Here is a 24,413-nt window from a genome sequence, read left to right as displayed (position 1 = left end):
TTTCATCACTCTCTTGTCTGCACTTGATCTGCCACTAAAGCAGATTTGTCCTTCCCTAAACAAATCCATCTTCTTCACCTAACCCTCTTCTAGTCAGTCAATCACCAAAACACAATTGTCACAGATAATAATTGGCCCATTTCTGTGATGCACTTTAAATGGAACAGCTCAAACCATACAAAGCTGAGATTAGTTTTACTTTCCTCAATTTAGAGGAAGTAAAAGAAGAAGCAAACTGCTAGAACTTTCCACTACAGGCAGATTGTGGACGTAGGAGGCATCAGCAGATCCAAAAGGGGCTTTGGATGCTGAGGAATGAGGAGAGAAAGGCAGAGGAGTGAGCTCTTGTGCCAGGTTAGGAGACAAAATGTTAAGCCAGCCTTTCTCAGTGTGGTGTTTATGTTTCCATGAAATGATTTTATCAGAGAGGGCCAAGGAAACAGAAAAAATGCAAGAAAACAAAGCCAACAAACTTACTATCTGTCATGCTAGAAGATGTTGCCACATCTTCAGCTGTACCCCAGGGCTATCCTTATAGATGTAATTGTATCCTCACAGTTCTAAATTGTATCCTCATAGCTGCACATAAAAGAGGACGAGGGAAAAACCCCAACCCCAATGACCAGAAATGGACACATTGACTCATGGGTCAGGAAGAGCCCTCACTCAAAGCTAGCCACAGCCAGAAACCCAGCTAACAATTGAGGAACACAGAAAATCACGGGCCTAGGGCCCCAGTTCACTCTCTGCTCCTCTTAGACACCAGTAAAGGCATGCAAAAGAAACCCACTCCTGGGCTGAAGCTTGAAAGTGAAGACAAAGGTGTTCCCTTTACAGAGAGGGCTCTGTTGCTACGGTGCTTTTCAGCAAATAACAAATAACTCAGGACAATTGTGACCAAAGAAGAAGAGTCAAAAACAGCTTATATGCTGAGGTACAGGCTATATACCTACCCAAGCACTTCATGTCCCAGTGCAGTGGTTTTCAGCTGATGGCGGCAAGTGCCCAGGAATCCATGGATCATTTCTACAAGAAGCGAGTTCATTGATATGGCATAGCCTTCCACATGCACGACCTTTTCAAAGGAATTTGCACCACCACTAGCCAGTCTTTTGGGGCCTTCAAATGCCCCCAGAGGAAAACAACAGTAATTGGTGACATCTGTTCACCTGGGACATATCAATATGAGGATCTGATGGCTACAAAGGACAAATGGATTACCTGTGAGTGGTACTGAGATGTCTACAAGAGAGGAGAACAAGTTATTTATCTTCAGAAATAATCATAACTCACAAGCAAATTAGACAGGCATCTTCTGTTAAAATGTCTAGGTAATTTGAAGTTTAAACATTAATACCTAAGCTACCAACAGATTCGAAAAAATCATTTTGTGTTTATCATTTTAGTTATTTAATCCTGTCATGCTACTTTATTTTCAGGTGAACAAGTTTCATTTTCAAGTAATTATTTAACAGGCAGTAGCTAGTGAATTAATTCTGAGGGTGCTGAAGGGGTTAACCTTCAGTTTAACTCTCAGTAAACCACTACCACCGCGGTTGAGGACTTGATCTCTGGTTTTTTTCTTCCCCCACAGCATCGTAAATAGAAGCTCAATGCAAAACAAAAAAACCCCAACAACTTCACATCCAAAACACATCCAGAAGCTATACCTATGCAGGAAATCAGCCATTTTGGTGAAACAAGCACCAGCAGCATTAGCTGACCCTCAAAGACTTGTTCCCTCAGCCCAAGGAAATGCTGAACTGTTTCCTCAGTAACCTTTTGTCATGTCTCCTGGCTAAGTTTTGTGTATTAAGATCTTCCCTGTACTGAAACATAAGCAGCACGGATCTGAAATGCTCTGCAGAGAAGTGACCTTTCCCACTGAAAGGTATACATACCTGTTCAAAGTTACAAAGGCACATAGATCTGTTCAAAGCTACAAAGGCACATAGATCTGCTCAAAGTTACTTGTTTCACGGTACAGATACAGAAAGAAATGGCAATGGCTAGACTCAGCCTATGCAGGACAAACAAAAAGGTTACCTGCTCCTAATTCTGTTTCTCTAACACTAATCCAATGGCTTCACATGAAAAAAAGTCTGAAAACTTAGCTCTTCCAAAGTTAGTGTGAATCCAGGTTTTCATGAGATCTTTGGAAGGGTTTGTTGACTTTTTTAAAGCAGATGCAGTTATGAAAGTCCCTCCTGTTCACAAAGACTGTTCTCCTGTAGCTTGCTACTTCTACCTTGCTCTTCCTGAGATTGCCCAAGTCACAGAGTTGAGCATGTTGTGACACAATCAGCCATTTGCAGAGTTTGCTTTCCACTTGAATTTTATTTTTAGAATCTTCCATAGTCTTTCAAAGCACACAAACTCATACTTTGACATGAAGTAAAAAGCTACGAAGAGCAGTTGAAGGGTCTGACAAACTCTAGAACGTAAGTAAACTTATGACATGTCTCTCATTTATAAAATGACTACTGGCTCATTTCTTTTATAAGCCCACAGATATGGCTGCAAACACTCATTTGCCACACAGAAAACCTGAAGGTTTCTACCTCAGAACTACAAATCACAGGCTTAAAAGTGGCAGATCTTCAGCTGGTGACTCTGAAGTCCAGCTAAGGCTCACAAGAGAAAAAAAATTCTAGAACACATTAATCCTGAATTCTTACAGTTAAATGTTTCTTAGGGACCTTGAGCAATCTGCTCACTGCTGGCCCTGCCTTGAGCCAAGAGCTGGACCAGACTACTTGCAGAGTCCCTTCCCCTCTGTATCATGCTATGAGTGAGTACACAAGTGCTTTCATGAAAAGCGTTTTCTTTTGCCAGCTGCCACGTGTTTATTGTTGACTGCAGAGGTCTTTCTGAATTACTCTGGAACATCTAAGAGCAGAGAATACTGGGCTATATATACTTCTGGTTGCAGAGCTACTCTGTGTGAATCCAGTAATAAAAACTACTTGATAATGTCCTTTTACATTTGCTGAGCAATATCTTTATATAAAAGCTTTGACAAAGCGTTCTCTTTTACATCAGTTTACATGTATTACCTTAATTAATTCTGCAAAATCCCTTTTATTTCAATTCTGTTCCCCAAAATCGTTGTATCTGAGATTCATTTCAAAAGGCAGCCCTCTCGGAGGAGACTCCTGGATGACACCACCATATAACGTAATCCAACTTATGCCCAGTAGCTCCTGTCAACTGGAGACAATGTAAAGTGGCTGAGGATCTGGCTCACCCCTGCCAGCAAGCAGAAAGGCAAAGTGCTCCCCTAACTCACAGTCACTCCAGATCCATAACCTGCTGCTCTGCCAAAATGTGCTCCTTGCAAAAGACCAGAAAGAGAGCTCTACAAGGAGCTATGCAACCTGTCCATACAGTGGATACAAAGATGAATGTTTAATAAGAAAGGACAAAACTGAGATGGTTAGATGGAGGTGAGATGACAGTAGGGAATAAAACTGAGCATCTGCACCAGGGAATGAAGCAATGAAATGTGAAGAGTCACTGAAGAGCAAAAGGTCCCCCTTTATGAATGAAGAACTAGCCTCTGAATGCTAAGCAACATCTACACACAAATACATACTGCACACTATCTACTAAATGGAGATAATTGTAAATTCAATAAGAACTGTATGAAAATATAATGGCATGAGAAGAAGAATTTTAAAAGCAAGGCAAACTGAAGAAGAAATGACTCCAGGTTCAACCAGAAAACTAGGTGAAAAGATAACAGTGAAAGAAATGAGAAGAAAAACTCCCTGCTGCTGTGCTCTGCATGAATATTTGCATCTGCCAACAGGCCATCAAAAGCAAATTGGCACCAAGTCATAATTCACCATTTGCTATTTATATTCTGGCAGCATTATGTTTGTGCAATTTCTATCAAAGCCTCCATTTTGGGGATGGGGATAAGAAAAGGAGAAATTCTAATCTACTTCTGCAACTGCTGTTTGTATTCGCTGAGTTATCTGGCACTTGATGTGCCTCATGCATCACTTTTTATTCAAAAATTGACATATTTATCCAAGAATGATTTTAACACTGTACTCTTGTTCAGATACACACAAAAGCTTTGGCAAACATTTTCAGCCACGCATTTTATGTGATTTACACATACACATTTAATTGTGCGTGTGTATTGTAATCACAGCCTGGTCGAAGCAGCTCACTGGAGCAGTGGAGATAAGCTTACAGGTAAGCAGCACATCACTAATTTCTGATGGCTTTTAAATCTGGGAACTGGTGGAGTCCCTTTAGACTGTACCAAGATAAGACACACTGCTTTGATCACTGCATCCTAGCTATAAAGGTTTTTTTAGTTTATTTTAAGATAGTCAAATTTCACTTTCAAACCACAAATTATCTTAGGTAAAATTTGGATATTTCTGCCCACTCTCAGAGTTTGAGTATGAATGAGAATGTGACTATGCCATTGCAGAAAGTATCCCCAGTTCTGACTGTAGATACAGCCTGTACAAGTGATGACCACTTTCTCCTCTATGCAGCACTACACATGGCTTGTAATACAAAGACCTGATACTGCACTGATGAAGGACACCATCACACAATGAAGCTGGTTAAAGACCCAGGAGATACACCCAGGACTCCTGCACCTTTCCACACTGCTGTCTCCTGTTTCTTTGGAGAATACCCATAGCAAGGAATTGAATCAGCAGTTACAAAGGAGCTGTGGAGAGGCAGAGGACAAAAAGGATAAGCAATATTGGGGGGCATGTTCTAGTACCAAGAAATGAGGGAACAAGAGGTACCAAATGAGAAAACCAAGGAAGCACTAAAACATGAACTAATGTCAGCAGGTTGTGTTATCACCAGGTAAAAACTGGTAACAGATAATCATGATCAACTGAGAATAAACTGAAAGGGAAATTAATGGACAATTCAGAACATTTTGCTACTCTTTTATCCTGCACTACATAAGCCTTTGTTTGCACAGATAACTTTCCATTCTGTTCAAAATAATGTTGGAAAGCAGCTGCACAGGGATCCCAAAATCAAGGTACCTTCATCCCTCAAACAGGTTAGAGAACAAGTTACAGCCAGATATGCTTTTGCAATTTAAGATACTGAAAATCAGTGCTCTGAATGGCCATTCACCATGCTGTGCGACAATCACATACCAGTATTAGTTTACATATGAGCCCAAGTTTTCTCCTCTTTTGCTCAGTGCAGAACTATGAACTGGGTGTGCTTTAAAATGCCTCAAGCCTAACACGAGATTGTGCTCTTAGAAAAGCATGTGTATTGTACTTATACTGTATTTCTTTAACTGTGGACAACACACACTTTTTAAATCCAGGAGGTGGAGAAAGGCAGCTATTTTCTCACAGAAGTTTGTCCTGTTCATTTATTATGCCTCTCCAGAACATATGTCCAGAAGCATGGACAACTGTTTTTCATAAAGAGCTTAAGGAAAGTAACTTGAGCTCGACCACCTTGTGTTAACAAAGAAGGGGCTTAAGTAAATCATGTCATGCATGTTTACCACTGCAGCACAGCACCAGTGCACTCTTCCTCCACAGCACATTTTATTTTGCAACTTCTACACTCCTCCCAAAGGTAAGTGATAAGGGGAGGAGCTTGGTGAGAGGACCATCCCCATAGCAGGAACTGTTGGAAGAAAAAGAAGAGAAATTTCCTCTCCCATTATGCATTCAATCCTGTCTGGCTGCTGATTCTGCTTGGATTTAAGGATGATGATAACCATTATATCCATGTCATTTGACTGCATGCATGTGGTGAGGATGTTCCTTACCTTGATACCCAGCTGACCTGTTTCAGGTATGGGGGCTCCACACCTACACTGGGATCTACAAATAATATATCACAGCATTTTTCCTTTAAGATTTTTAAACTGCATGATACTGTTTGATAGTTAAATGTTACATAAATACAGTTGGAATCAAAGATCTTAAAGGCCTTTTCTGATTTAAATGATTCTATGATTCCCTGTTACTACTGGAACAGAAAAAAGCAGCATGTAGGGATATATAAGCACTTTCAGAGAGCAATTAATCTCATCCTAAAATACACATTTGAGACAGGCATTATGAGCAGCCTGTTCAATGTACCATGCTTTCATCCTACCATGGATGAAAATGATTAGCTGAGGCTTCCACATATAGCTTTTAAAATTTTCAAGGATGGAAGAGGTGAACCTCAGTCTCAAGGAGAAGGATGCACACAAGAGGCAGTTCAGCTCTCCTGCCTCTGACCAGAGGCAGAACATCCCTCCCATCACCCCTGAACAGGAAAACATAGAGGTAGCAAAATCAGCCTCCACTTGTACCACTAGCCACCCATACATGTACACCTTTAAGAGTAGAGATGGCAAATACCTCCCCCACTGTTCCCTGGACATTTGTCACCTCCAAGCAGGAGGCCCAAGGAAATGCCCCAGAACTGGGGAGGGCGCCCACGCTCCCCACACCGACCATCAATCCAGCCTCACCAGTACTGTGCAAACCAACTTACAGGCATAGACACTACTACCAAAATTACCAGCATGATTTCACTGACCCCTTCAGAGTTCACAAACGCTCCCACACTGCCTCTGCACCCACAGCTGCCCTTCTTGTGCCAGCTCCATCCTCTGCTTTGTGCTGGCTCACACATTGGTGCATGACTTGGTGAGTCAGCTCAGCAAGGGAGGGGAAAAGGCAGTATTTGAGAAGCCTTCCCTGATTACAAGTTAGACTAATTCATTCAAGAAAATTACATTCATTTCCCAGTTATCTTCAAATACATCAATCTAGTCTGAAATGGACTGGATCTGTTGGCACTTAAAATTACATTCCCAGTTATTCTATTCATTCTACAGAATCTTAACAAAGAAATCAGCAGTTTAAACAGTCTGCTGCCCCAGGTTACAGGAGTCTGCTTGTGGATTATTCTCTCTCCCATTTTGAAAAGCACATAAATTATTAACACACATCACTAAAATACCACATCTTTCAACAAAGATTTTCTAAACATTTGTGAATAAAAATCAGTTTACTGCATACCCACTAACAATATTCTGCTGAGAAAAATACAACTGATGTGTTTGAGAGCTGAGGAAAAAAATATTGCTTTTCTTGTAATTTCAGAAGACCCAGCAGAGTTGGCGTGACAATTAGTGAATATTTAAATACTTGATATTCACTGGAAATAGTCTGACAGCAATGGCCAAATAATTTCAGGCACAAGAAGAAAAGAAAGTCTCAGACTGATGAATAACTGACATTTGACCTGCTGTTCACTTCCTAAGCTGGAAAAAAAAGCAATCCTTATTGAATTGAAGTTGAAGCTGGCTAAGAAAGCATAAAACACTGTTTTATGTCTCTGCATTGCCTTACTGTCTCATGCTCTTTTTTATTAAATTGTTTATCTCACTGGTTATAATTGCATATTGAGGAGAGGCGTAAATACCTAGGACAAGGCAATTATCATAGCCCATAAATGTAACAGAAAGTAATTCAAACATTTATAAAACTGTGGCTGAAATTTTGAATTTAATAGGTAACACAGCACTTGTGGAAATTTATAACAAAGCACATGCAATGTTTGTTATTAACTATTGAGACTTTCTAGTATTTAGCTTTTCCTGGCACACAAACTGGCTTGAAGCTGGTGGGGAGCACAGTCAACAGACAACATTTTCCCCACAAAGGGAATATGAACCACCATCATATGACTGCGTGAATATACAAAACCAGCCAAACAAAAAAAACCCCTACCCAGAACATTATCCTCAAGAACCAGACCCCCAACAGGATTATGAAGTCCTTCTCTCTGAAAAATTTGGGATTGAGGCAGAGAAATTCCCTGCCAAGGTACTACATCCAAACTCCAGTGGAAGATAAAATAGTTGTAGATCAAGACCATTTGGGCTTTATTCTCTATTCTCAGGTAATCTAAAGCTTTTCTCTTCCAAGAGAAGGGAAAACTGAAATGAATGTTTACAAGTGATATTTACAAAGGATTACACCTTTACCCTGCTTTCTATTAAGAGACTCCTGTTGCTTAAGAAACCTGTGTTAATCCCCCAAAGCAGATGACATTTTCCAACCCTGCATATTTCACAAAGCCTGAATACATTCAAAGGGAAAGGAAGTTGACACAATACAAAAAACAGATGTTTAATAAACTTGAGTAATCTGACAGGCAAGCATGTTTTAGTTGTTCCAAAAGACAGCCACAAAAAGGAAGCAACTATTTTCTTGCAAACACAATAAAGGGGAATATGGTTTGGTTTTAATTAAAGAGATCAGATCCTAACCAAAAGAAGAATCCTAACCTCCTGTGACATACTTTGATCTGACCTTTGATGCCAAAAAGAAAGAAACAGCTCTCACTTGCTATTTAGCATCAATAGTGTCACTCCAGTCACATCAGCTTCATTCACCCAGAGAGTAGGATATGATCAGTGACAAGCATCATGTCAGTCAGGGTTCAACTTGGTCTGAGTCACCAAATCATCCTGGCAGTCTAACAAGAGACAAGAGAATCAGTCTTGTCTTCAGCATTACCTAGAAAGGAACAACACTGACTCTATATTTAGGAGTAGTTTTAAAACCAATTTCTTCTGGCAATGAAACAACTATAAAAGTAAATACAATATAAATGGCATAGACATTAAACATTAAAGGGTTTTTTTTTCCCAGAAGGATCTGAAATAGATGCAATCATCAGCTATTTTTACTGTTCTTTAAAAACTGTATTTCATTTTCACTTAAACTGCTTTGAATCTACAGGGGAGATCACATCAAAACAAACATACGAAAATCTGTAAGTTTTGCTATGGCTTTATGGACTCAATCATATTCCATTTCAACTAACTTAGGTGGGCAGAAATAAAAGCAGAGGGAAATCAAGCAGTACAGAACTGTACATCTCCAACCTCTATGGTGTAATACTCAACCTCTGTTTGGCAGTGTTGGGTTTTGCAAGTCTTCAGGTTGAAGTGTCAACCATTCAATATGCCCAAGATCTATCTATATATGATTATCATGTGTACACAAGAGGAAAAATGTTCTTCCTCCTTCACATTCGTCATTTTAGCTAATGCTGTTATCCTCCTGCCTAGCAAAAAGGAAACATATTTGCTCATTCTATCACATAATCATAACTCAGCCAAACACTGGCTGAAACAGAATGCTGTATTTTGAACCTCTGCAGTCTCCAGTTAGCATATCTAACGAATTTTTCAGTAAATACAGCCAAAGTGGAAATTAGAAACAAAAAGCAAGGGAGAAATATATTCCACACTTGCATGCAACAGCATGACCAACAGCTGCAAGTGCTGGATGATCATGAACTCTTGACTCATGACCTGATTTTCAGGCACTAATCACCTGCAACTGCAGCGGACATCTAGTTCTTGTCTGAGAGTTTGTGACAGACAGAAGACTAAAGGTACAGAAACTCAGTCATAAAATGCTGAATAACTTAACAGAGGGAAGGATGTTCTACATAATTTATCTTCTCATGGCTGAAGAGCCAAAAATGTGCTCAAAAAAGATAACTGATGAATTTTATACTTTCCTTATATGTTCAAGGCAAGAAATACAAAGTCATAGTCATGTAATCTTTTTTTTTTTTTTTAAACAGCAGTGCCTACCTTTCCCCCTCCTCCAAGCATGTGTACCCAACCAGCTAAGTGGACGTGTGTAAAAGATCCACAATTATCTATTCAAGTTTTCACTAGCTTTTTGGAATATAGGAATGCTGGAAGGTTCTGCAATGAAATACTGTTTATTAACAGCATGCAGAATAAAAGATTTTTCTTACGTATCCCTTCCTTTTACAATACTGCATTTGCAACAACTGATGAAAAGGTCTTCATTGTGGCTTCTGTTTTTTAAGTCTCCCATACATACACTCTCCACATACTTTGTAGGGTTTTTCCTATTAAAAAAATGCAATGTATGGGCACGTATATAGGCATGTGAATCTCTCTTCTCTCTTTTTTGTTCATTTGGGGTTTTTTTCTAGTGAGAACTAATACAATGAGCCAAACGTGGTATGATTATAGGGCATCAAAGCACTAACACCAAAAGAATTAATTTTCCTTTACAAACTCAAATGACACTGGAGTTACTTTACTTTTAAACAGCCCAAAGAGCAGCAGCACTGGGGGGTAATGGAAATAGGTCATATTTTCCTCCTGTTTTGTTATATACAGAACAGACACAGACATCTGATGGATTTGGCACTAACCGTAACAAGTCATCTGTATACAATGTGAGAAAAGGGATTGCTTAAGAGCAAGGATATTGAATCATGTCTCCTGGAATATAATTTAAAAACAAACCAAACCAAAATTCAATAAACAAGAAAAAACAAATGAGCACACAACAAAAACCCAAAACCATGACAACATTCAAACAAAACAGGAACAAACCCAATAAAAATACCACACAGATAAGGTCTTATAGCTAATGGGGCGGTGGTGCTGAAGGTATTACAAGAGTAGCACAGAGGTAAGACTAGACAGATGGACAGTCCCAACAACTTCACTAGTTCCCCCAAACTCAGAAGAAGTAGCACCACTATCTGTTTCTGTTTTTACGCAGACTTCATGAGCAAATAATAAACTGGCATCATTAAACTTCATACCATCCTACAAGACACACTACAAGCATCAATAAAACCACCCAAAGTTTGGCTCATTTGCTAACACAGAAAGGTTTGTGTAGCAAAATTCCTGAAATTACAGGAAACACAAATCCTTCTCAATTTATACTCGTATCATATTTCCAAAGTTATTTTCATAATCATAGCAGCTCAAGTTTTGTAAAGTGTAGTTCAGATCTTCAACCACGCAAAAAGTCTTTAATTCTCCACTGAAAAGCAAGCCCACAGATGTGCTTAGGCATGTATGTTTAACATCTTCTGCCCACGGCCACACTTGCTGCTCCTAAAATATTTTGTTGAAATGGTATCACTTTCCTTTTCTGTGTATACTGCACCAATCTGGCTAAAAACACTAAGCTTATAAATAGGAACATGGGGTTTCCAACATGAATAAACATCTCAATTTAGAAAATGTATTAAAACTTACTCAGTTTTGTGAGATGGGACTAAAACAATTAATACCTTTTAGACCAGACTGAAAACATTGTGTACTCCTCCATTTGCCTGTGCATAGGTTAAAGACAAAAGGCTTTAGGAATCTGCTGTAAAAGATTTCGTATCTAAGCGTCCTGCATATTTCACCACAAGACTTGACTTTCAAACCAACTAGGCTTTCCTTGAGTAGTGATAGTTATGAAATAAAAGTGTCTGAAAACAATCATATTGAAGTGATCTCAACAGAGAGTTGTTTAAATCCCCAGGTCTTCCAGGTGTTGCGGAAGTTAAATGAAATGTTGATATCTTCTAATATTAAAGACCAAAAAATATTGTTTTCTCAAACTCCCAGAAGCAAAGCTGGAACTATAGGGTGCACTGCATCCACATGTTCCTTATATTTTCTTCTAAACAGTTTAATGAAAGGGACATAATCTCAAAAAGGTTTCTGCTAAGTGTCTGCACATAATCTTCAATTTTCAAAATACAGTGAAATAGCATCTACAGATGGGTTAAAAAACCCCCGAAACTTGTCTCTTGAATAATAGGGGTATTTATACCACATAAAAGAGCACCAAAATTTTATTAGTGTTTGATAATTTAAACTATAACTACACTTTTTAACAGCAACAATTGTCTAAAGACAGCTTTTACCTAAAGACTGTTTGCTATGGATATTTGGCAGGCATTCTGAAAAGCACAAAAGCATAACAAGTTGCTATATACATGGGCATTTCGCTTGATGGCAGTTCAGTTCACACGTAACCTGCCCGTCCAGAGAATTTACCTTCCACTAAAATAAAGTCTGACACTGAATAAACAGTTGTAGTTGGATCACAAACAGCAGCAGAGAGCAGATCAAAAAGTGTGTGTGTGTACACACAGAAAACAGACAAAACCTCATAAACAGGTATCACTTTTTATGATAATTTTCCTCATCAGAATTCCTTCCTGTTTAATGCAGGGATAACATTTTTCCAGGGTGCTATATGTCTAAGACCTCTGTATCTCACTGGTGATCCTCCATTTTACAGAAGGGAAAGCTGAACCAATGAAGGCATGGGAATTACCATAGCTACAGAAAATGCAAGTAACAAAGAATGAAATTTGAACTCCGGTTTCTGCTTTCCTATTCACTGAACCCTGAAGACTTTGAAAAATATACACTCCAGTACACCTCCATAACAGCAGCAGTGCTCAAACACCTTACGTGTTAATTGTGTCAGCATGGCATGTTAAAATCATCAGTGGCTACTAACAGATAGATCGTGTGAAACCGGATCGGTCTTGATATCAAAACTAATTCTTACTGATTCTACTGACCACAAACACACACAAAAGCAGTAGTAACTCTGTCTCCTTGGCAAGAACAAACCTAGATTAATTTCAATGGGGTACAGAGAAACTTTAGATCTAGAGACTGCTTTTCTTCTTTCCTTGCACTTAACCTGTGTGAAGAGCACTCGCTGCATGTAAGAGTGATATGAATTACTGAAAACTTTGATGATTTTCAGTTACTATCCTAAGGACTTGCCAGAGGAAAGACAAAAAAAATCTATATAGATCTACAGTCTACTGGATAAAGAGCAAAACAGCAGCAAGAAAGTACATCAACTGTTCAGAAAGAAGAGGAAACCACTGATGTAGTATTTGAAGAAAAAACTCACCAAGGACTTTACCCTCTCCTGAAGCTGTTCAAACAGAAATGGAATTAATAACTGCAATCTACAGTTCACTTCCCTGTTTAATCCTATTCTATTGCACCATCATCTCTACACAACAGCCATTTTCTCTGCAACATGAATTCATTAGCCAAAAAATCACAGCTGCAATAAAAAAGATAACTGGCTTGAGAACATGCATTTCCAGAAATGCCTGAATAATCTTTAGCCACCCCAACCTCCACATCCTTACCGGAATGTCAAAAGTTTCTTGTGTGTCATCCAGCATCTGAATTTTGATAGAGACAAGTTTTCCTGGAGGTGTCATAGGTGGTTTCTGTCCATGCTCCAAAGTACTGATCCCAGCATTTTCCTGAGCTCCTAAGCGGGATCCTGCAGTTGGTCTCTGCTCTGTTTCACCCATGTTTAGGGAAATGCGTTTCTTATATCTGATGAAAGAATAAGGGCAAAGAAGACCATATCAGTCATAAAGATGATGTTTTGGACATAAGCATTATGGTATATATGCTCACAGCTAGTAAACCATATGACCATTAACAAAAAGTAAGAGCCATCACAATTTTTTCTTACATGTCTCAGATGAAGATAAGAAAATCAAGCAAACTTTATACTTTTCAAAATACACAGGCTAATTGCCTCCTGAAGGTAAGGCTGACAGGCTACAGTACTGCACAAGGGCAAATTATTCCTTTTCTCCTGCAAAAGCAAACAAGACCACATTGGAAATAGAGCACAACAGAACACAGATTTCAATTAATTATGTAAATTTATTTATGAATCAGGCTGTTATCAGTCCCAGACAGGATTCCCAGAGAAGGTAGGAAGGCGAGAAGAGCAGGTGGGACAACTCAGCACTTGCTGACCATCATTCCCTCTTGGCTACATAAGCACTTTTTCCTTCCAGCCTTCTCTGGCCCTTTGCAGCTGCCACCTTGGTAAGGGTCTGTGAAGCAGGAAAGCCAAGGGGTACAAGATTACACCAACTGGACAAACAAATATTTTGTTTACTTTGGGGAGCAGAGCTGCTCTAGACCTGGGACCTGGCCTGATCCCCCTCATGAGCCAAGGACTGCGAGGACACGCTACTGGGAAGGCCAGAAAAAAAAGACAACACTGATTGGGAAATTCTTCATTACTTGGCACAACTTTGAACCTTCTTTTTTAATACAACCACCATGAGTTTTACTTGTTGAATGCTACACATCACAGCAGGATTTTATTTCACTTTTCCTACCCTGGTTTTTGACACTCTAGCTGGGTTTCCGATGAAATCCACTTTTACTGTCCATTTATCTTTCTTGGTAAATGCATTTTCATTCTGCATGACTTTTATACAGTGATCAATGACCAAAACATGTAGCACACAGGTGGGCACACATGGAAATGTAACTTTCCAGATGAACAGAGGCAGAAGAAGAGTACTGCCAATCACTGCCTGGCTTTAACTCTGAGGTTACAATTTTGGAGAAGCTTATATGGGAAAGAAAGGAAGTACAAGACAGCCTATGTATTAGTGAATGCATCACCATTTCTACAGGATACTGTAAAGAACAGTGACAGGTAATAAGACACCAGTTCCCACCACAAGGATAGAATAAAAACAGCCCTGTCTTTGGCAGGTTAAAGTATTTACTACACATTACTCTTCCATGTCCTGACTAATCTGTTCCCACAGATTTTTTACACAACAAATACCCAAGTGTAAAAAATTTTAGAACAGCACTTGGATCAAAAGAAATGTTAGCTGAGAAGGAAGGGAATTAAAAATTATGGATCCCACACTTCTAAGTATCAATTCAATGGGCACAAGTGAAGGAGAAGAAAAAATGCAGGCAAGATTTTGCAACGATTTGGCACTAACCTGCCCATCAAACCTGGGAAGATACCAGCAAAACCTACCCAAGTCCATGTCAACCACTACCAGAGAGGCAAATTTTTCCTCAATTATCATTGCAATCTAAAAATCTATGAAGAATTAATTATATTTATCTTATTCTTTAAAATTAATTAAATTTAACCTTTTTGTAAGACAAGCAGTGCCAACAAGAAAGCTGCAGTTGGAGGCAGGAACTCCAGAAAAAAAGACCCCAAGCTCTACATGGAAAGACTCCAGGCCCCTTTACAAATAAAACTGATTTCCCTGTGTGTGGAGTACAAAGGATCATCTAAAAAGGTAGCACAGGCACCCAGTCTAGAAGTGCACGAAGATACTGGTCCATGTTCATATTAATTCCAAAGCTGTTTTAAGAGCTCTTCTGAAGTCACCACATACCCCAGACAGCACCAAGTGGGCAGAAAGGACCTCTACAACTGCTACATTACTACAGAAGTTTTTGGCTATGTTCTTTCCATTAAATCATAAATATAGGAATCAATCCAAGTCAGTTCAAGTAATACCATTAAATAATCAATGCATAGGAATATTACAGACATGAAACCCTTCTATAAATGTTCTTCTGACTAGATGATCTAGCGGCCCACACACACAATCAGACACCCAATAAACTTAATGAAACACATAAAACCCACCTAAATTTAGGAGCCAAAAAAATCATTGAGGGAAGGTACAAGAAAATCCACTCCATATATACAGCTGAGATATTTTTTATCCTTTTTAACACTTAGTAATAGAGAAATTCTTGTTTAACATATCTATATACACGCACATTTTCCTTTGGAAGCAAAGATCTAAGAACTATTGGCCACCCTGATCACAAGCATCTGCTACTTAGAAAATTAAAAGCAGACCTTTAATTTTTTAACCTATACATCTGAACATCAGCATGCTGCACTGGAAGTTATTTAAGGTTTTTTTCTGCATGACACTAGCCTCACTATGCTGTTGTCATAACATTAGCATAATATTTTTACTATACCTTTATGTAAGAGGCCTTAAAAATTACCCTCTCTAAAATAACACAGCACATCAGTCAAGCTGCATACCTTTCTCCATATCACCTTGATCTAGGAGACAGTGAACTAAGGTCACAGAAAGCAACAGAAGAGCACTAACTAAACACTGAGCAAACCTGAGGGGATTAGGATGCCTAATGTCTGTCATGATGAAGAGATGGATCAGGTCTGGACAAAGGATAGAGAAATTCAAAGACACTCTAGTAGAAGACGACAGTATATTGGGGAAGGTATTAATGAAGAAGAAACAGCAGCAGCCACCAGATTCTAAAATATGCAGCTCTAAGCAAAACATACGTGGAGGTAGACAACCAGTACAGGAGCAGAGAGTGGCAAACAGGAAAGGACTCATCTGAACTCTGAAAATTAAAGGTTTCTGCCCACTCCTGACAGCTGTTGAAACCCAGGGCCAAAATCAAGTCTATGGTTTCTGCTGTGGGTTCACTGGATGTCAGTGCCCTTCTCAGTAGTGCCGTAGCACCTGCAAGATGGAGAGAGTCCTCTGCAGAGAACGAACCTGCATCCTAACCTGTGTGAGGGCAGAAGTTACTGAGACAGCAGAGCTGCCCACAGGGGAGCCTTGTCCCCTTCTGCTCCTTCCCAGCTCCCACCCATGCAGTCCTGCCTGTTGCCACGCACTGACTCTCACCCTCCTCAGACTGAGCCACTGCACCTCTCTAACTCAAAAGAAAACAATTCAGTGTTTTGTTCTTGGCCGGGTTAGCAAATTAAATCAGCTCTCGGCAGGCTGGAAAACCTAAAGCCAGGGTGAGCTAAGCCCAGCCAGCTGCTGTCAGGCCACTGGGCTGACTCAAGCTTTCTCTACTTACAGCACCTGGAAGGCACAACAAAACCCTACAACTGCCATTAGATAGATTAGGAGATGTTGTTTTGTTCTAATAACACATTAATAACCATTTTATACAGATACTAAATGCTTAGACTAAAAATTTAAGGTCTGTATATACTTACGCAGTAGCTGGACAAAGGCCACAATGTGGTTCCGCATAAAGCCACCTCAGCTCTCCATGTTCAAAGCAGGCACATTTTATAGCATCGGAAAAGTTCTGGCCAATTAAAATTTCCACATATTTTTCTTTGGCAGGATGGAAAAAGTATCAAACTTGCTTAGTCTAAAGGGAGCTGCAAGTATAAACAGCACTTGTTGGGGCTGGAGCAGGGAAGACAGGGGCAGGAATGAAGGGCTACAAAAATTACTAAATACTGAGGAAAATAGAAGCAATAAGCCACTGATTGAAATGTTGGAATAGATGCCACTCTGATCTCTCAACTACTCTGCTCTTTGGGTGAGACCAGGGCTCAGAATTTAATGCAAGAGGCTCCCAAAGCCTGAAGACTCTTGTTATGGGGGAGAATGGCGCCACATACCCAGGCCCTTTCCACTTCTTTTGCTTTCCTTTATGACACATTTCCACAGCATGAAACAGAAGGAAGCACAATGCTCAGTACACTCCTCATAAAGGTGGGGAAGCCTGAGGCACAGTGGGATGGTGAGAGTATAGCCTTACTAAAAGCACACAGCACGCTTGTACACCTTGAGAAAATACTATACAAGCAGCATGAATTGTCAAGGATGCTGCCTTTTCATTATTACATCAGAATTACCATAACAATGAAATCAAGTATCTTGAACCCATATTAAAAATAATAATAAAATAACCTAACAAGGCAACAGGACCAGGAAGACTGAAACTAAAATTCAGCCTGAAATGATGGGAAGCAGACAGAGGGCCAATAGAGTTCAGGTTTTTATACTTTGAAACATTATTTGGTTAATTTCTGCAAGTCCCTGGCAGAACTGTGCAAAGCAATATGATGATTAAAAAAATTTAACTTATTCATGTAAATCACAGAATCATAGAATATCCTGTCTTGGAAGGGACCTAAAAGGATCAGTGAAGTCCAACTTACAATTTCTTTGATAAAACGCAGCATTTTTGTGGAAGCAAAGAAATGAGAGAAGTTCTTAATAGAAAAATAGCTCAAGCTTGAAGGGCAGTAGTACAGACACAGGTGCTGGCTGTCTTGTTTCTCTGCTTGTACCCAGCAGACTAAGTTTGACTCACTCTAAAGAAACCTTGCAACTGAAGGGATTTGTGTTCAGTTTCTTGTCTGCCCTTTCTGCTCACATCCACAATGCTCAGACAGAAAAGGAAGCCAATAAAAATTCAGTTTTTCTATATAATTAGGCTGTCTTCTCGCTCAAAACAAAAAAAAAAGTTAACGTTGTAAGCAATGGCTGTTTCATGAAGACAGAAGTAGGGGGGCTCAAGTTAAGGTATGGTCAAGAAGATCAGCAAGTAGATAGGTCATGTCTAGTCTCCTGTACAGTCAGTGGAAAAGAGGATGGAGGGTGAGGTCCTTAACCAGGCAGAATTTCTAAACACAGATTTCTTTTTTCTAAAGGCTGAAAATTAACCTTGAAAAACCTGCCTGAGCAAGAAAACACCATGGCCGTCTAAAAAAAATTAGATAGAGACTTGCAAAAACAAGACTCAGAATTGGATTCTTCAGCATTCTGAAGACTTCCTAAAGTTTGCAGCAGTAAGAAATTCCCTCAACTATGCAAGACTGTCCCTAAAAGAATAAAATTCATCACCTGTACTGAAAAAGAAAAGAGCACACAAAGTTGCCTACCTTGGTCAGACTCTGAAAACCTCTAAATAACACTGTCTTATCCCTCGACCCAGTTTCTGTGGGATGGTTATGCAGATGGACAGACTAAGTGCTCAGGTTTGTAAAGCAATAGAGTACACTTAGTTGTTGACACCAAACTAGCTAGAGCCTGAAACCGATGTCACATTTAGGGAACTGAGCAGTAACACAAAGCTTTAAAGACTCAAACTATTCAGTATGCCAGTAATGTAGCCTGAAGTCCAGAAAAATGAGCATTTATGACTGTACAGGGTAAAAACCACCTCTTGCAAGCCTATCAGTACAGCATTCAGAGTGCCCACATTCGTTTCCGACTTTAGGGCCATTCAGCTTCCAACTGGAGCTCATTTATCTTCATTGCATTCAGGTCCTAAACCTGTCTGCAATTCTGTGGCACAAGCAGCTGTCCCAGATTCCAATTCTTCTGCCAGATGTCAGCAAAGAACAGTCCCAGCCTGCACAAATCTGATGTGTGCTATCTTTTTTCCTCAGCCACACACCTGTCAGTAGATCTATCAACAAGTGCAGCAGCAGGTAAATCTATGCTTTTCCAATTGCCTCTGTGAAAAACCTCATCCCTTAAGTACAAATACAGATTGCTCTGTGAGTTAAGCCAATCTGGTCTACAAATACTTTTTTTCAACCCACAACATTACAATTACTTTTGATGGCCATCAGTGATATTGAACAAGTCAGTAGACATATTGATTCACTATGTGTTATGCTTCTGGACAACATTGCATTAGAAAATGATTGCAGGCAAGAAAGAAGAAACATTTCTTCTTCCTTGCATCTCACACAAGCAAGCAATTGTACATATGTAAGTGAGCAATTCAGTAAGAAAAACTTCTTACACTCACCCTCTCAAAGGAACTCCTCAGAAACCTCTTCATACAAGTCAGTCTTTGGACTGATTGTGACTGTTTCCCAGCCTCTGGAGACTTGCCTTCACTTTGTTCTTCACCACCCCTACCTGGCACCCTTGTACCATGATCAACATCACTTACCTGAATCAGGAATGCCAACATCATATTCAAACCAACACGGCCTATTTTAAAGTTTTTAATTCAAGTTTTAAATCAGCCAGCTTGAAGGCACTGTACAAACAGGTAATTCTGGCTATTCCTGGAAGGAAAATTAGTGTTTCATCTGCTAAGCCAAGGGGATGATTGTTTCCAATTGCTCAATTAGTGACTCTCACCCAACAACTATGTTTTTGCTTCACATCCAAAGGCACAGTCTGAGCAAAACAGGGATCTCATGGAGCCATGAATCCTTTAATAGACCAGAGGGAGGTATTTCCACACAAATGCTTCATTTGCTATTAGACAAGTTAAAGTTTGAATTAGATATTGCCCACTTGCTTTGCACTGATCGCACCATTTAACTACCATGTATGTGTTTATAACATACTTATACATGAAATTCAACACTGTTTTCCATTAAAAATACTTCCCTGACACTTTACTTTCCCAACTGGACAAGACCACACCTTTTCGACAAAATTTCTGCTTTATCTTGGGCCAGGGGCAGGATACTTCTTCCTCACTGTGAAACTCCCAACCTGTTTTCTGAGAGCTTTTTCAACCCATTGACAAAAATTATGCTTAGGAAGAAGCTGCAAGCTACGTATCAAAATACTTACATACTCCATTTTACTGACACTCTTTCCATTTTGCATAACCTGTCAATTCTGTCACTAAAACCTACAAAAAAGTAAAATTCAACACGCTCGCACCAGTAACAAAATGGGATTTGAAAAAAAAAAACCATGGGGGAAAAAATATTAAGAGTAAGGAGTGCATGAAATACATGCTAAAATCAGCCAGCTAATCCTCCAGTGATGATAAAATGTGTTGTAGAACTGAGAAAGTACATGTTACCATTTTATGAAGACCTAAAGCATTTCAAAGTTGAGATATAAAAGCACCTTCATGTGGGCAAAAAACTATTTCACATTATGAACAGAAAAACTGTAGAAGCTTTATTGCCACATGGTAAATGCTGGGAACGTATAAGGAGAGTCTAAGAAAACCTCTACTTCTTGTGTTTCCAACCAGCACAGTTTCCTGATTAACTGGGTCATCACCTGAGCCCACAGTTTGTCACTAGAAAACACAAGCGAAATGGGTAAGAACTTAAAGCAGTTTGGTGGTTCAACAGTGGTAAAAATCAATCCTGAAGCCATTAAAAGCACTTTCCAAAACCCTTTCATGCCATCACTCTGCATAAATAAAGCTGTTGCACCAGCTGGAGTGCTCTGGGCTCATTCACCCATATAACACCTCATGTGAAAGCCAAGCTGAATGTGCTTATAGTAGAACAAAGTAATCTGATTTACTTCCAGATTTAACAGAATTCTGAAAGCGATCCAGCAACTCATACCCAGCTTCAAGCATAACGTAGACGTTTTCCATGAAATAAAAACATGTCAAAAGAATAAATAACACACTACATTAATACTACTGTTCAGCAGTTGGGGGAAAATCTGATACAGTCCTGGTTTTGAGAAATAAAACAGCTCAGGGGAAATGCTATTTCTCTGAACCAAGTCTGAGTATACAGTAGAGGTATTCACACTGCCTAAATGCAAGCCAGATCCTCCAGAGAAGGAGAAGGTGTCTCTGAGCACCAGAGACGAATTCAGGCATTCAGTGGCCCTTCAGAGGAGCTTCTCCCTGCCCTGAGCACACAGACCCCTTCCAGAGGGCCAAAAGGCTGTGGTCAGTGTGCCTGGCCCCACTCTCTCTCCTGCTGAGAGCCATCAGGGACCCCCATAATTGTGCTGGTGTGCTGCATGAGCAGGGAGCAGAAGCCCAGGAGGTGCAGCACGCACACTGTGCTTGCTCAGGGGGTAGGTGCCCCTGAGCACAGGGGACTCCAAACCACAGAGGACGATGACATCAGTGTTCAGCATTGGGCAGCCACAGATGATGCCTATCCAAACATGTTAGATTGAAGCCATAATGGCCTTGACTAGTTTCCTTTATGCCCAAAGCCTGTGATCAGGCTCCCACAAAATTATTACATAGCTTGTGCACCAGGAAAAACATATTTATGGCCACAGTTCTACACTCAGTATATAACCCACTATAAAACCAGAAAAGAATTCCTGATGTTTTTAAATATTTAAACGTCTGCTCCCAAAAGAGACTTTTTATAAGTTTGTAAAACTGCTTGTTATAATTGGATATACAATGATTGTTTTGTTTGGGTCTATTTAATCAAGTCTTTTTAGATAAGCCTTTTTATTTATGACCAAGGAAATACCACACTTAATAATGACATAGTACCAGCAAGAAATACTTGTACCATGAAGAAAAAAGTACTTTATGTACTGTTGTTTAGAAAACAACTTAATATATTCATTTGCATCTTGCTGGAGATAAAATGGGTCATGATGTGTGATTGTATAATATTCAGATTCGAATACCCTGGAGTGTTTTAAAATTATGCCATTATTCTTCCTTCAAAAATTCTTTTAAAAATTATTGCAAAACTTTCAAACTTCACTAGGTTCCTAATCCATTTCTCTTTGTGCAAATACTTCCACCAGTGAAAGACTCTACCTGTGCTGAGCATCACAGTCCAGAGCATCACTGTCTGTCCTATGACAGCCCTCCTGATCTTTCAAGATACGGTACTTTTGTGTCTTTAGACAATTGATAACACTACGTTTGTTCTGTGAAAAGCTATCAGAGATACTGCGAGAGATACATGGATATACTGTTGCTACAGGTATATCCTCATTTTGTGTTTGGCTAAAATGTAAGTATTATATATGCTACATGAAGACAGACAAGGGTGGGTTTTCACGTAAGACAGGTGTAGCTGTATGAGGTGCTGCTGTGTCTGCAGAACAAATGTCTTTTCCCACTGTAACTAACTTCACAATGAAAACTGATGCCAGTCTAAAGCACAGCACTGTTAGAGCAAGCTTTAGAAGCTGCACCTAGAGAAGGGCTTTCCTGTTCAACCACACCACTGTCTCTTTATCAACAAACCTGTTTCAGCAGAGATTACATCCCTGTGGTTTCCTGTTACATCTCAAAACTAATTACTCACCTTCTTAGAGGTGTGAAAAAGCATTATCTGTGGAATCTGTACTTTTTACTACTAAAGGAGGCAGTGGAAAGCACCAATTCTCTTGTTCTGTTGTCTTCCTTGCAGCATTGGCAAGGAGAGAAAGCAGAAATACTGCCAAAGCGGCCCAGCAGTCTGCACTGACCTCCTTGAAATGTCATTGGAAGTAACACTCCAAAACAGCCTTTACAATCCAAGCAAGACAGAGAGGTGTAGGACTCCCTTTTTAAAATTCAGATATCGAGAGGCAGAAGCTGACAGTGAACAATCAAGCAGAAAGAGGGACATAATAAATAATACATTTCAAATAATCCAACATAAATGCTGCCTGGAAGATTTTAACAGGTCTTCTCACACTCAATACAAGGCTCCCAGTAAAGCAGCACAGCAGAGGACACTGCTGTGGTGGGCAAAGCAGGCACGCTGGGTATTAGATTGCTCTTCCTTCCCTTGGAGAACATCCTATACTCCTCATATTCCTTTCTTGGCTCCCGAGTCTCAAGTAACTTTAGATTATGCTGAACATGGAAATCAGTTTTTATACCCATATCCGATGGTAGCACACAGCACGCTCATGGCAGGCAAAGACCTTTCAAGAGTCAATAGCCAGGATCTCCCAGGAGCCTTTCCTTGCTGAGCACGCTCGAACATCGCACACTTTCCCAGTGGCAACCCAGTGACTGCCTGCAGAGCGGGCGAGCACGCGCCAGCCTGGGAACAGAGGAGCCCAAGACTCTTTTCATTTCCATGGCTGCCCAACTGGAGCAGGTCCAGGCTCTGGCGTGGGCCCAGGCCCTGCAGCGGAGGGAACCCATCTTTCCTGCGCTGGCCGTGGCCAAGCTGCCGGCACCCGGGCAGCAAGGAAGCGAAAGGAGTGCATCTGGAGTGCAGCAGGGACAAATGCCAGACCTGAGGGAGACGAAGGAGCAGACTGGGACAAGGGTCCAAAACAGGAGGGAGAGCAAGCAAAACAGGCAGGAAAGGGAGCCAGGGATCTCTAGGCAGTGCACAAAACAAGGCAGGAAAAAGGAAAAAGTTGACTAACTTCAAAAACAGAATTGGACAAGGATGGGGAAGGGGCACTGGGACAGGCAAGAAGTCTGGTGTCTGACAATGACTCTGCAAGGGAGGTGAAACTGCAGGTGAAAGATAAGAGAATAATGAGCCAAAACTGAAGAGGTGTCCCAAAAAATGCAAAAGGATTGTCAGGAAGGGCAAGACAAATCAGAGAGGGAGGAAAAGTATGTCACATCTGATAGAAAATAGCTTATTTCCTTGTGCATGAACAATGACATCAGGTTTTATTCCTGACAGATTACTCAGGATGGATTCCAAGCTTGTCAGAGGTCAAGAAGCATTTGGACAACATCCTCAGGAGGCACATGGTGTGATTCTTGGGGCTGTCCTGTGCAGGGCCACGAGTTGGACTCAGTGACCCTTTTGGGTCCCTTCCAAGTCAGGATATGCTATGATTCTATGATTTCCTATTCTATGAGGTGAGACCAAAGTCAACAGCCCTATCCTGCATGTGCACAACAACTCAGAGGTCTCCCCCTCTCAGGGTGAGAGCAGCGTGGAGGAGCACGACTGTCTACTGACACTGCTGCTCTCGTCTCTCACCCCAGTGCCAGAAATCCCCACTAAAGGGTGCAAACCTTACAGCTGCTATGGCAGCTTTCATTTTCAAACATAACAGATTCTCATTTTCCTCTTTAAATAAGGGAAAACTGCACAACTTACAGGAAGAGGTGAGAATCAGGAATTGTTTGTATTTAAGCATGTCGTCAAACTACAAGTTACCCTTTCCTGTTCTTGCACACCATAACCAATTTCCCTCCCTGGACCTGCCAAAGACCACTCTGGCTGTTTCAGTGCACAAGGGAGCACAGCCAGTGGAGGAAGGCGCTCAGGATTTCTGTTTTCCACCCTGATCTATCCTTAAGGCTTACTAACGACATGAACTCCACTCTTAAAACA

General features: G+C 40.3%; 1 protein-coding gene across 5 annotated transcripts in view; it reads right to left on the bottom strand.

The window, feature by feature from the left end:
* The window catches only part of FARP1 (FERM, ARH/RhoGEF and pleckstrin domain protein 1), a 205,426-nt gene that overhangs the window by 153,075 nt on the left and 27,938 nt on the right, over nt 1-24,413 (bottom strand). For all 5 annotated transcript variants that reach the window (XM_032100083.1, XM_032100082.1, XM_032100080.1 and 2 more), the window contains one exon: nt 12,997-13,192. In XM_032100083.1, coding sequence (XP_031955974.1) covers nt 12,997-13,167 — 171 coding nt within the window. In that variant the 5' untranslated portion in view covers nt 13,168-13,192. The remainder of the gene's footprint in view (nt 1-12,996; nt 13,193-24,413) is intronic.

This window comes from Corvus moneduloides, chromosome 2 (genome assembly GCF_009650955.1).
Source record: "Corvus moneduloides isolate bCorMon1 chromosome 2, bCorMon1.pri, whole genome shotgun sequence".
Taxonomy (NCBI): Eukaryota; Metazoa; Chordata; class Aves; order Passeriformes; family Corvidae; genus Corvus; species Corvus moneduloides.
The sequence above is the reverse complement of the archived record's forward strand: the minus strand, read 5'-3'. Positions and strand labels throughout refer to the sequence as shown.